This window comes from Sander vitreus, chromosome 17 (genome assembly GCF_031162955.1).
Source record: "Sander vitreus isolate 19-12246 chromosome 17, sanVit1, whole genome shotgun sequence".
Classification (NCBI taxonomy): Eukaryota; Metazoa; Chordata; class Actinopteri; order Perciformes; family Percidae; genus Sander; species Sander vitreus.
The window spans coordinates 19,155,290-19,168,881 of record NC_135871.1 but is presented as its reverse complement, the minus strand read 5'-3'; the positions used below and the strand labels follow the sequence as shown (position 1 = coordinate 19,168,881).

Genomic DNA, 13,592 nt, shown 5'->3' with positions numbered 1-13,592 from the left:
TCTTATACTATGATATCCTTTCAATACAAACTCTAAATGAGGTTTTAACCATGTTTCTTGGATACATATAACGTCTGGTTTATTTGACATTTCTTGAACATACCTCTTAAATTCCTGTCCATTCGCTATCAAACTTTGTGCATTCCACTGGAGAATGAAAAACATTATTAACGCTTTAACCAATTTGAGACCCTCCATACTTCTGATTTAGTATTTCATGAATATCATCTGCCTTTGTTATTAATCCCAAAATATCATTAGCAGCTTCCACAACTGATTTGATTTGATCACTTTTCTTAACATGCAGCATAGTGACATTAACCACTGAACATATGAAAGCAATAAAGTCATTTTTCCTTATCAACAGTGTCTCATCTGAAATTATCATCCTACATTTGACCTATTGTCATCTGTACTCCTTTGTTCAGGTAAATAGACAGGCGCTGATTTTTCTTTTTTTTTGTTATTTTTCACAATGTGTTTGATTGCCTCAGCATACGAAACTTTATGTTTTATCTTATATTTCTGAACTTCCTTAGCTTCCTTTTGTTTCACACATCCTCCGTATGCTGCACTGTGTCGGCCTCCACAATTGCAGCACATTAGGGGCTTTCCGACTGGAGGGATTTTTGCAGTTCTTAGAACTAAACGTTCCTAGAACACTTTTTTCGTTGTGTTCCGACAGGAAAAATGTGGGGATTTTTAAGTTCCTCTGGCCGCAGTAGCGTACTTTTTATCTCCTACTTCAGAGCAGGGTCTTTTCCCTTTTCCCAGGTGTACTTGATTAGTCAAACTCATAAGTCACGCCCACTGCCAACTCGGAACTTGCAGACACAGTAACAACCAACAACAGGACATTTTTAACAATTTTCACCATCTTATTCATCATTAAATTCACTTCTGACAACGTTTTATGCGAGAAATTAACTGTTTAGATTTTGAATATAGGCAGTCTTGCGAAAATTGATGCCAAATTGACAATTTGCTTTAAAGTTTTCGGAGTTGAGAAGCTCCATCAAGTGAGGCGCCAGCAAGCGCCTGCCCCAGCCTCTAGCTCGTCGCTCGGCCAGTCTTGCTCAGAGACCCCGCTGTAAGCTGGAGGTCTCTCAGACCGCTCGTAAATAAGAGGCTTTTATTTCGCCCTTGACGGTTCGTTTGTTTAAATATCACAACACATGTCCATCATAAGATTAACGGGAACCTGTGGTTAACTGTCTTTTCAGAGTTAAACTCCACAAGCGTGTCCTGCGGCTCGCCGGCTGTCACACACACACACACACACACACACACACACACATCCACAGCGCAGCAGGCAGAGGCGGGGTCTGTTCCGAGTATAATAAAGCCCCGTCTGTGTTGAGCAAAACATTACGTGAATTACTACGAGAATGGACGGAATGCTGCTTTGTTGTTGTTGTATGTGACGCTAAGGTCTAGTGACGATGCTATAAAGACCGTTGCCGTGCTTGAGTCACTCCCTTACCCCTCCTTCCAGTCCCTATGGCCACTTGGTCAGTGGGAATGCAAACGGAAAAAAATATTTTGGGGGAGAGTAGTCCTTAGAACTGCTTAGAAGTGTACTTTTCCTCTAAAAAGTACAAGTACTATCCGGTCGGAAAGCACCTTTTAACTCTGTATTATCCCCACATTGTCCATACTCATGCTCACTTCCACACTTAGCACATCTAATTTTACCTCGGCATTGAGCAGCTACATGTCCAAACCTCTGACATTTAAAACATATCATTGGATGTGGAATGTACTCCCTTACTGGATAGCACATGTAGCCCATTTGAACTTTCGAAGGCATGGCATTCTTAAACCACAGCAATATAGACATGCTTTCGATTTTCTCTTTTCCTTTAGTCAATCGCTTTGCATCAACAATCTCTCCCCCTTTCAGACTATCTTTAATTTCATCAATAGAAACTGAAATTGGAATTCCAGTTATAACTCCTCTCTGTCTTGACGTTATTCCCGGAATGTGCGATATTACTTTGACCTTATTCAATGTATCTTTCTTTAAGATCATCTCCCTTTGATCCTCAGACACTGCAAAAATCATTAGCCTCCCATTTCCCATGAATCGTGCATGCTTAATTTTCCCTATTTCTTCCTCAACTGCTTTGGTGATATGGATCAGGTGTAAGTGTGGCCCTCCCTTTTCCTCAAATACAACAACCACTTTCCACATTTCTTTAATTGACTGCTGAACCAGAAACTAACGTTCCCCAACATTCCCTAAACGTCCTGTGTTAGTGGGGCGTTACTCTATACAACACGCTGTCTGCCCATGACATGAACGTTTGTTTACCTTGTCTCTTCTTCCAGCTGCCGTCAGTCAAACGACACCGCCTCCAGAAAAGGAGCCTTTCTGATATTTTCACAAAGATTTTTTTCTTCCTTTTAATAATTAAAAACTATTCATTGTAAAAATACATTGCATTATTTTTTAACTAAAAAAGGGATAGGTCTAACTAAATGGGATTTCAATTAGATATATGCCTTTTTTTTTTTTTTTTTTACCGGTTTTTACAACATATGCAATCAGCTTAGTTTTTTTTATCAAATAAAGTACAGAGACAATATATGACTTACCACTTACAGTGATACTAAAGAAATACTACCAATACTATTTTTTCTTAGTATTTTGCCTTTTGTTTTGATAGCAGACAGTAGAAAATGAGGAGGGATGTCATGCAATAATTGGGTCCTGGGCTTGAAATGGGGACATTGCAATTACACAGTCTGCAATATATACACATACCACTGGGAAAATAAGTTGTTAACTATGTATATTTATTGTAATGTGTATGAATAATGATTTTAATGTGATAGCTAAAAGTAATGTCTAGCATTTGGCACTAGTAGTAAATGCAAGCTTGATTAAAGCAACCCACCCAAACAACAACAATAATAATAATAATAATAATAATAATAATAATGATTTGACTATATGAAAAAGTATTGCCCCCTTTTATATAATCACAATTGCTAAATAACGTCCTGCTTATAATCCATTCATAAGAACATATTTGGAACATGAAGGGGTGGTGTTGATGAATGGGTAATTGAGTTCATCTGACAGGGCTTTGGGAGTACAGTACATGTCAGAAAAGGTTAGGAAACACTGTACTAGAGGACCAAACCTGGTGTGTGGGCAAACAGTAACTGCGAGTGATGGAAATTTGATTAAAAAAAAAGTACAAATGATTGTTCAAAAGTGCATTTATTCAATTATTTTTGGCACTTCAGTTATCATCACTGGTCACACAGTTAACATAAAACAAAAGTGAGCATCCCAGTACTGCTGCAGCTGAAGAGTGTCAAATTTACTGCCCAGCAGAAATTCAAAATGTTATCATAATTAATAGAGCCATTCTAAGAAATGTTTAAGCGGTTGTGAAATGTTTTTTATCAGTACATTTCTTACAATAATAAAATAAGTAATAATATGATTTTTAAGTAATGAATAAATATAAGTTTCACTGACGTTAGGGAAGTTTTAATTTTGGACAATTAGCCTCTGAAATGAATACAAAAACATCTCAAGGGGAGATCAGGGATTGTTTTTCATTTAAGTGTAAGAAAATACTTTTATAATCAGAGATGCTCACACATTGTTTTGTTAGGACAATATTACACAATTAAATTGATTAAATATTTCACGTAAAGGTGACATTCAGTATAAAGAGATATTAACATGCAAACAGAGAGCACCAAGGTGAGACTAACACAAAGCAGCTTTGGCAACAACTGAGATTTCCTTTATGGAAAGGAGGAGAAAAAGGTTTAACTTCAACAGCTCAGGGCATCGTCAGTATAATGAATCATTTCAAACATGCAGTAAGCTTTAAATGCTTAAAAAGTTGTTTTTTTTAATTACAAAAAAAACTTACTGAGAAAGGTTCAAGGAGTGGATACAAAATGACATCTTTGTTCAAGTTAAAAGGTAATCACTGAAGAATATCATCAAATCATTCTTCCACTCTCTGGTGTTCTCTTTGGCTGGGTCACTAAGTCCCAATATATTGCTCCTAATGCAACGTCTCAGGCACTGTATCATGTAGACTCATTTTACCAGATGTCTTATTTCATTTAAATGTCACAATTTGATATGGCTGCTCATTTTGGCAAAGGTACCAGGTAAGATTTCAATCCTTACTTAACGTCTTAGGTTTTGCCTTTTTTTCACAAAATAAATGCATCTGTTTGAGTAGTCTTTACACGCATGTTCAGAGTTCTGCCAGCTCCACACATGAGTGCTAGTGCTTTTTCTCGAGGTAATTTGAGGGAACCCATCCTTTCCTTGGTCTGCCATTGTCCAGAATCTTGCAGTACCACCATCCATTGGGGTTTCTGTCCAGGACCTCCAGACTCGTCCCCTCAGGAAATCCCATGGTCTCCTCGTCGCCATGGTAATCTGCTATGGAGACATACACCTCTCTGAGGTTGTTATGGATGATGTGGGGCTTGGGTTTCACTGTGGATACAGGGAGGGCATTCTTCTGAGAGCTGAGGCCGAGAGATTCAGCGCTACCGGTACCAGATCTGTTCATTTTGGGTAGCGCTATGTTGTTTGGCGGCAGGCTGCGTGGCACAGTGCCGAAGGAGGCGTTGCGTCGCACTGTGGGGCTGGCACGAGGGTGGTCCGTGGAGTTGAGTGACTCGTTTCTCCTAAGAGAACCAACAGGGCTGGGACCATCCCTGATTGGGGCTGATATGAAGACAGACTGAGGTCTGACAACCTGCTGCTGTATGGTGCTATTCTGCTTCCGTGAACCAAACAAGCTGACGGGTTTGGATAGGCCACCTGGAGGCTTGGAGGGGATGGGTGGGGTGACCTTCTTTAGGTTTTGGTTGATGTTGTTCAACGCCTGCACCCTTTGTTCATTCTTCTCCAGGCTGTTGGACTTGCTTAGGCTTTCAGGTTTAGTCGGGGTGCCATCAGATTCAGACCCTGCCATGTCATCTTGTTGCCTGATGAGCTCCAGGAAGTAAGTCGGAGCCCAACCCTCTGTGTCTCCCCAGCGGACATACCACCAGCCACTCTCCTGCTTCTCTAGCACTTCCACCTCCACTCCAGCAGGGAAGCTGAGTTCAGTCTCTTGGACTTTCACATAGGGATCTGTGGTGCGATACAGGCTGCAGCCTTCCAGGTCAGAGTCTCCCCGGCTGCCTTTAGAATAGATGGAGGAGAGATCGGATGTGCTCTGAGAAGAGAAGGAGTCCTCTGAGGAGATGACTGAAGCGGTCTCACAGTCCTCACCTTTAGTTTTGGTGCCGTTCTTCAGCTGCCCTGTTGGCCGCAGCTGTCTTCTCAAGGTGCTGATGTCCATCTTCTCTGCACTGGATGCCTTGGCTAGTTGTGGTTTAGGCCTCACCACTGGCTTTAGTTTAGAGGAAGACTTGATGGAAGAGAATGCCTTGCTTTCATCTTGGTCTTTTTTAGTTCTGGACAGATCTGGGGTGGACTCAGTTGAGGCAGATTTAGGACCGGATGCCTCCTCAGCTTTGGTTGAAAATGGGCTCCCATTTAAGTCTATCTTGAGCTTATTACCTGCACGTCTCCACCCACCTGATGTCGGGTTTGCAGTCTTGCTAGTTTCTGACAAGACACTTGTCTTTGAGGAATTTGAGTCCCTGCTGCACTGCCGCTCTGGCGTCTCCCTGAAGGGCTGGAAGCCGTCATTCTCATAGATGCATTCTCCCTCTCCCTCTGCGTCCCCCTCTGCCTCGTGGCCATCTTCAAATGACTCACACATCTTGAAGGAGGCACTGTGGAGAGACGAAGCCGGAGAAGGCTTGGAGGACAGGTGGGTTCCCCTCTGAGAGGAAGTGTCCTCATTTTTTACATCCACCAAGGAGCCTTCTCCCCTCAGAAACTCAAACTCAGACTCCATGTCCAGATCGCCAATGGCAGGGACATCATATTCTGGCTCTTCATACACCGGCCTTCCAGGAGACACAGGGGACTCTGGAGCTTCAGACGTGGGGCTGCTGGGAGGTGCAGTCTCCACTGAGTCTTGTTTTTTGACAGGCGGAGCTGGGGGTGGAACTTTTGGGCGGCACAGAGTGCTTGTTCTACGATTCAGGTTGGGCTTTTTACGTTTGTCAATGTAGGAACAGGGAGCCCAGCCCTCCTTCTCACCTATGTGGACATACCACCAACCACCAGAGTTCTTCTCAATGACCTAAAATGCATTTTCAAAAAAGAGATTAGTCTTTATATGACGGCATTTTTATTTGATTTAAATTCTTAGAGAAGGCAGAGTTGTTACTGAGCTGTGATGAATAAATTGATACAGCAAGATATATATGGTTGGTACCCAAACTTAAAATGTTCTTGTTACTGAAGTTAACCCTGAAAAAAAGAGTGCTTACCTCTGCTTTCTGTCCTCCATTGAAAGTGATACCATCAGATATACAGGACTGGAAATCTGCAATGGTATAATACTCGGCTTCAACTGTAGGGGGCTCTGGTGGTGAGGGCAACTGAAATCCCTAAGCACAGAAGAAATTGGCACTGTTAGACAAACTGTACTGTCAGTGGTGGAAGGAAAGTCCAGTTTTGAGGTGCCTGTGCTTTACTTGAGCATAGCCATTTCATGCTATTTTACATTTGTACTGCACTACATTTGAGAGGGAAATATTGTACTTTATACCCCACTACATTTACAGTATCTGACAGCTGCAGTTACAGTTCAGATTAAGATTTTTACCTTCTTGACTTCTGGCCCCTTACAAACAGAAAAACAACAGCCTCTGATTGGGGCCCCTTGTAACGTTTAGATGTCTACAGTTATGAGCTGTTAGCATTTCCACCAAAGACAGATTTCACCTTTAAACTTCTCAGACTGTAAATGATTGTTTAAGTAGCATTTAATATATTATATGGTTTTGTTTTTTCTACCCTATAAATTATCTCCCAACCCCTCCGATTTAACTTGTGAGAGGGGGCCTGACCCCTAAAGTAGTAAAAACCAGCTCCATCTCGACCAGCCACTGCAGTAAAATCCGGCGTACACACACTGATGCATTAGTAACACAAACTAATAATGTCATGTAAAAGGGATGATGGATGGCTAAAATATCACACTCTTACCAAGGTTGCATCTCTTCGAGGAGGAGGCTTTTGCCTGAGAACTGGAGAACCTGTAAAAACAATTGCAGAGAAAAACATTTACATTCAAGAATAGACATTTATAAAGAATGAGATTTTAAAAAAGTTTGAAATTTAATCATTAGTAATCTACTATAACAGACGGACAGAAATTCAAACATTAACAGTGATATGGCTAACCAATTTCCACCCGATGAGGGGCGATGCGGGCTACAGCTGGTGAGGCAGGCTCTGCTTTACTTTTTCCATCCTGTGGGGTACTAACAGGGCTGGAGTCAGCACAAGGGATTGGAAGGCTGATCTCCTTCTTGGCCACCTGGGGGCTCTCTGGGACTCCTTCAATCTGCACATCTTTTTCACTCAAGGCCTTCTTGTTGAGCAGGTTACTGATCTCCATGATGTTTCCAATTATCTCCACTGGGCCTGTCACGGTCTTCTTGCGGGGAGAGAGATCATCCTTCATCTTCTTTAGGTAAGAGGCTGGAGCCCAGCCCTCTTTATCCTGGTACCTGTAAAGGACGTAAGAGATGAAAATAAATAACATCTTTTTGTAATGAAAGAAGTAAAAAGTGTCTAAAGCAAGTGAGCAGAAGTTTACCTAATAAACCACCAGCCTTCCAGGTTCTTCTGAATCACCTCCACAATGACGCCTTTCTCAAAAGCTATTTCATCCTTGCCCTGGCTGGAGTAGGGCTGCACAGTTACGTACTTCTCTTCTGCCAAAGCATGAGCAGAGAATGACAACATAGCTAAGATTTTGAGGGTTGTGAAAACAAAATAATCATTGGAAAGGAAACATAGTAAGAAATGTACAGTCTATAAATCCTTTCTATAGATTTTTATATTTATGATCATACTGCAATAATAAGAGATACGGGTTAACAATTATACAATGATGGACTGTCTTGTAATTAATCGGTACCAATTTTACAATATACTTGGAGAAAGATGTATCATTTTTCTTTAATACAGACTGAAAGTGTTTTCTGGCTGTTGGTTCATCTGCCAGATGTGTGAGTAGATGTGCTGTGTGTGTTAAAAATGTTCTTTGGCACAAAAGATTTGTCTATAATTTATTTTATGAAACTAAAGAGAACTATATAATGCAGTGAGTAGCTACAGGACATTATTAATTATTGCACTGAATTTTTTTTATTTTGCCATCATTGCATTATGTATTTCTTTGAAGTTACACATATGCTATGTACTGTACTGCATATGACATTATTGTTATATATTGCATAGCAAAAAATCACTTGTGGTCAAATCAGTCGTCACAGCCAAATCATATTCATAATCAGATCAACAGTTGTAACGTGTGGTCGACCATGAACCGTTACATTCCCGCCCTGCCTCGTTTCCCTTCTTTCTCCCCCCTCGTTTCCTGTCATCTCTCTACTATCACCTATCCAATAAAGTCCATACAAAATAATGAGTACTAGTGCGTATTCCTCAAAATGTTCTTTATAATATCAACCATCTTAACATAACTAACTGGTATTCATTAAGGGTATTGATCAAGGGGAACTACAGCACATGGGGCCAGCTAGAGTCCTAACAGTGTCCTTGGCCTTGTGACAGCGAGCATCTCCAAACTCAGCCCACAATAGAGAGCAGGCGCTTCCTGCTGATTTATGCATTGCCATGAGGCAAAGGGGCAGAGCAAAGACATAATTTCCTGTCATTATAGCAATTCCTGCCTGAATACAGACGGCACAGGGAGAAGAGGTGTGTTCAAAAAGGAGAAAGGCACAAAAAAAAAAAAAAAAGCACTCAATATGCTGTCCTCCCAGTTGGTAAACAGGAAGCGTCATTCTGGTGACAAACCATTCCATTTTCCTTCTTCCACCCGTTTCCGAGGTTGTGTTGTAGCTGAATGGGTGTGGGATAGTAAATCCCCTTTACTGGCAAAAACTACAGTAGGCTCCAAGGGTAAAGATATTTCTGTATGCTTTATTTTCCTTTTGCCTGGTTCTTCCGGTCTCTGTGTCAGGGCTGGTAAAACATTTTCCTCTCACCAACCTCTTTCAAACAATATCCAGCAGTGCAATGAAGGGAAACTCTGAATCTGATGCTATGTTAACCACAACGCTCATAGCCTGCATCAACTTTATAAATGATTCTTGTGGAGTCAGCAAAATATCTGTCTTTTTTCATTATTTTTTTTAAACACAAAGCAGGATTTTAGTTCTAGGTTGGAAACAACTCTCTCCCCACTCCAGAGAGTAGCCTCTACTGCCAAGCGTTAAGTTTGGGCTGAATTCAATAGCTTATCCTCACTCCACTGTCAGCAATCCAAATGCATCTCCTGTGAAAAAAAGAACCCTTGGCCTTGGTAAGAAGAACATGTGCAAGTTTATGAATAAGTGAGAGATTTGCTCTTTGTTTATCTGTCAATATTGGTTGCTATCTGCACCACAGCAGGATAAATGTCTGTTTCTAACACACTAAAAAACTACATGCACACTTCATTTGCTCATAAAAAGGCTAAATATGGCTCTAAATTGCAGCATAAGGCATTTCAAAGTATATTACACAATTATGTTCAGATGAGTAGGTAGTTTATTCTGTGATTCTGGGAAGATTGGTTTTGGCAAAGAGTGCTTAATTATAACGAAAATGCTTACAAGGAGCAATTTTGTAACATAATTTGAGCTTAGCATCAATAATTGGGGTGTATAAAGTTGATGATTTCACCTTTGCTTTCCAGGCTCATTTCATATTAAAGTCAGTTAGTGGTTAGTTGTGGTGGATTGTGGCTCATGATAAATGCATTTGCTGGAAGAAAACACAGGATGAAAGACTGAACAAATATGTGCATGTGGAGAGGAAGGAGATGAGCCATGTGGTAAGAGACAATAAGTAAGACAGGGTGGGGGGAACAATAACAAAAGAAGGGAGGGAGAGAGGTGATGCTGCATCTGTCTCAGTTCACCTCGGCTCTGCTGCCGGCTGATGACACCCCCCAACGTCCATCTGCGGTCCAGCCTCTTCAGGTGAGCCTTATGCCGCTTAGTAACTGACAGACATGGGTGGTGACCAGACGACAACAAACAAACAAACAAACAAACATGGGAGACATGAAGAGCAAGCACAAATGTTACACAAACACACAAATGACATGGATCCAACCAGAAGAACCCCATTATTAGCTACATGGAAGACATAAAAACAAGACCACAAAGCAAAACATGGTGGACAGATAGAATGGACAGATGGAGGTTACAGAGGAAGTGTTAAACCCAAGAGATCTTCTCTGTGGCTTGTAATTAGGAGTTGTTAGCATGGTTTTCCCATCCTGTGCTAGAGCATCTGGGACACACATTGCTGCTGCAAGAATGCCATCCAATTAATAGAGCAGCTGAGAGTGCCGCTGGTTGGAGCTATGCGCCTCAGAAGGTCTGGTATCGATATGGGGAAGTACTGGAGTTAATGCACCGATCCGATACCACGTAATAAAGCCCTAAAGAAAATCTACGTTAAGTAGTTTATTTATGTTATTTTTCCGTTATAACTGACTGTCAAACTGCATAATAAAAGAAAGTTCTGTGGCATTCATTGTTTGTGTTTGTTCATGTTTCACAAAGAGTTTAACCTGAGCCAGACCGACAACAAAGATAGAAATAATATCACATCCATACAAGGATAGTAGTATACAGTTGTTAAAACATAATAAAATATATGACACACTGGTATCGGATCGGTACTCGGTATCGGGCGATACACAAGTTCAGGTATCAGATTCGGTATTGGGAAGCAAAAAATGGTATCGGACCATCCCTAGTATATTTCCTGATGCCTTTTGTAGGTAAAACAATGGAGATGGGAATTATTTCTGCCAACTGTGAGCTCTTGTCACATGCCAAAATGATGGGGCTCCTGTATCACTCTTCTTAATTTCCAATGATAGGAACATCAGAAAGACAAAACAAAAAAAAACTCATGCCATGTTACAAAACCTATGTCAAAAGTTTGACTTTTTGGGAAATATTATTTGCTTTCTGGCAGAAGATTGGTGGAGAAGATTGATTCTACGCTCATATCTGTATCGTAAATATAAAGCCAATGCGAGCCATTGGTTAGCTTAGCTTAGCACAAAGACTGGAAGCAGGGGGAAACAGCTAGCCTGGTTCTGTCCAAAGGTCACTACAGATTACGAAATAAAACGATATATCTCGGTTTTTTTTTATTCATACAAAAAAAAAAAGAAAGACAATTCTAGATTTTACGGGGGTGATGTACTAGACCGTGGCTCTTGCCTCTAAGCAGTTGCCAGTTAACCAGCAGAGACTCCAGGGAGTTATTAGTTTAGTATTAGTCAAACTATTTAGACATAACGTGTTAATATGTTAGCTTCTAAAGATGATGGTAGGTGGATTTAATAACTGTCGGACAGCACTAGACTAGCTTGCTTCTTCCCTTTATGCTAGGCTAAGCTTACTGGTTGTTTGCATTCGTTTCATATTTACCACAGCTGTATTAGACTGGTATCAATCTCTTCATTTAACTCTCCCCAGGAAGCAAATAAGCATGTTTCCCAGAAAGTCTAACTATTCCTTTAGGCAATAGGTTTATTTTTGTACAAAATGTGATCAGAACAAGGACTAGGAGGATGTGTATTTACTTCCATAAGCGGGTAAACTCACATCTCATGCTGTCACATGCTTTCAACATGTCTCTTTTTTGGCTTTTCTAAAAAAAACTTTCATGAATTCCAAATGCAGTTTTTCCAGAAATGTGCAACTGTTCTGTGACAATGTGGTGGCACAGACTGCTGAAGACCACAGAACTGACAAAGAGATGCTTTATGAGTTTCATGCCATTCCCATGACTGACAAGACACACATAAACACTAATTACACTGACAGATTGTCCCTCCTGAAATACCCTGGCAGCAAACTCCAGCTATCTCTGACAGAGCAGATAGGAGTGTTTGGCGTATTCGTTTACATTTGTGTCTGTCTGTGGTCATACATTTGTGATATGCATACATGTTGTAATCTTCTGTTGATAAATCTTTATTCCAAATGGGGAGAACATTATTCTCAGTGTTTTCTCTCTCCCGCCATCCTTGAGCCATAAGATATACAACACCAAAGGGGATTCTGGGTCCCATTGTTACAGAGTACAGCAATTGTACAGCAAAAGATGTTTTGGCCAGAGTGCTGGAAAATCTTGATGTTTGTTTGGAAGTGTAATTCTTCACTTAATTATTTCCGTGCCTTCAGTTTTTGTGGTTTCTCTAACACAATGCTGCATACATCTTAACAAACAAGCTGCAGTTGCTGCATTACCTATTAGCTATCAAAGGCTGACGATGTGACAATAATATAGCTCTATTGCTCTAAGATTAAAATGTTTTCTCCACTAACATTGAAAATGCTTGAAGAACGAGACGATGGCTTGATAACCGTATGTGACAGGGCTGTCAAGATGATTGCATGATTGGCGCCGTCTTCAGCTTCACGTGTCAGCATTATATTATGGCCTACCAAACTCTTCATAGGTGCGTTTCTTATCAGGGCTTTGGATCGCTCTGACGCGAGTAACCTCACAAAACGTAATATTAACACTCGTCTACTGTACTGTAACTTATCTGCAATTCACAATGATAAGCAGACATTGCGTGAAATAGCATAATTCATGCCAGAGCTTGTTTTTTAACTTACGATAACCAAAATGTAAGGAGCATGACTTGTAAAACATTCTCATGTTTTACTCCTTACTGCTGATAGAAACACATGCCTCTTTCATGAGCTCAGTCCACGGAGGTCATATCACTTAATATTGCGCTGCATCTCTACTGTACAGTGCATTACTGTACAGCACATCACTTCAGTCGTTGTGGTCTGGTCTCTCCTGGCACTCCTCCTTGCTGTTTACCTAGGCCTGAATCTGCACTCTGTTCAAGCGTGCTTATGATGGCAGGCAGACAGAGAGAGGTGCTCACACCAGCCTGGCGTGAGCCATTAGCGTAGGCTAAGCAGGGACGGGTTTGCGCCATTTTGTCAGAGATCAAAGACTGAGGATTGAGGGCAGAGGTGGTGTCTGTGTGTGGGTATATAACAAAGGTTGCGTTTGTGTGTGGGTGGGCAGGGGCAGGACACTTTGCACTGACTTACCTTCCCCAGCTTTAGAGGCCCCCAGCTCCAAGTCATCCCGTGTGCCACTGTGAGAGTTGAGATAGGTAGCAGGGACCCAACCCTGCTCCTCTGAGGTGCTGACGAACCACCAACCTGTGGAAACATACAGGAGGTTGAAAATCACCAGAACTATGTAAAGTATACTGAAATGGGTACATAGTGTGCAGGATGTTTAACAAACATGTCATACAATGCATTACATAGCAAGATAAGAGGATTTGTTGAAAATGTTTGGGCCCATGATAAGATTCCCACCACAAAAGTACACATAATAAATCTCTACAAGCACACATGACAACTGCTGATGTGACCATAGGTATTCTAGT

At 41.1% G+C, this 13,592-nt stretch overlaps 1 protein-coding gene across 4 annotated transcripts in view; it reads right to left on the bottom strand.

The window, feature by feature from the left end:
* Window positions 1-3,213: 3,213 nt before the first annotated feature.
* LOC144532126 (SH3 and PX domain-containing protein 2A-like) overlaps window positions 3,214-13,592 on the bottom strand; it is a 28,273-nt gene continuing 17,894 nt past the window's right edge. For 2 of the 4 annotated variants that reach the window (XM_078272695.1, XM_078272694.1), the window contains 7 exons: window positions 13,246-13,359; window positions 10,059-10,142; window positions 7,722-7,839; window positions 7,304-7,632; window positions 7,106-7,155; window positions 6,385-6,504; window positions 3,214-6,194 (listed from right to left, as the gene is read on the bottom strand). In XM_078272695.1, the coding sequence (XP_078128821.1) occupies window positions 4,266-6,194; window positions 6,385-6,504; window positions 7,106-7,155; window positions 7,304-7,632; window positions 7,722-7,839; window positions 10,059-10,142; window positions 13,246-13,359 (2,744 nt within the window). In that variant the 3' untranslated portion in view covers window positions 3,214-4,265. The remainder of the gene's footprint in view (window positions 6,195-6,384; window positions 6,505-7,105; window positions 7,156-7,303; window positions 7,633-7,721; window positions 7,840-10,058; window positions 10,143-13,245; window positions 13,360-13,592) is intronic. The other 2 variants (XM_078272697.1, XM_078272696.1) reach the window with 1 other exon arrangement.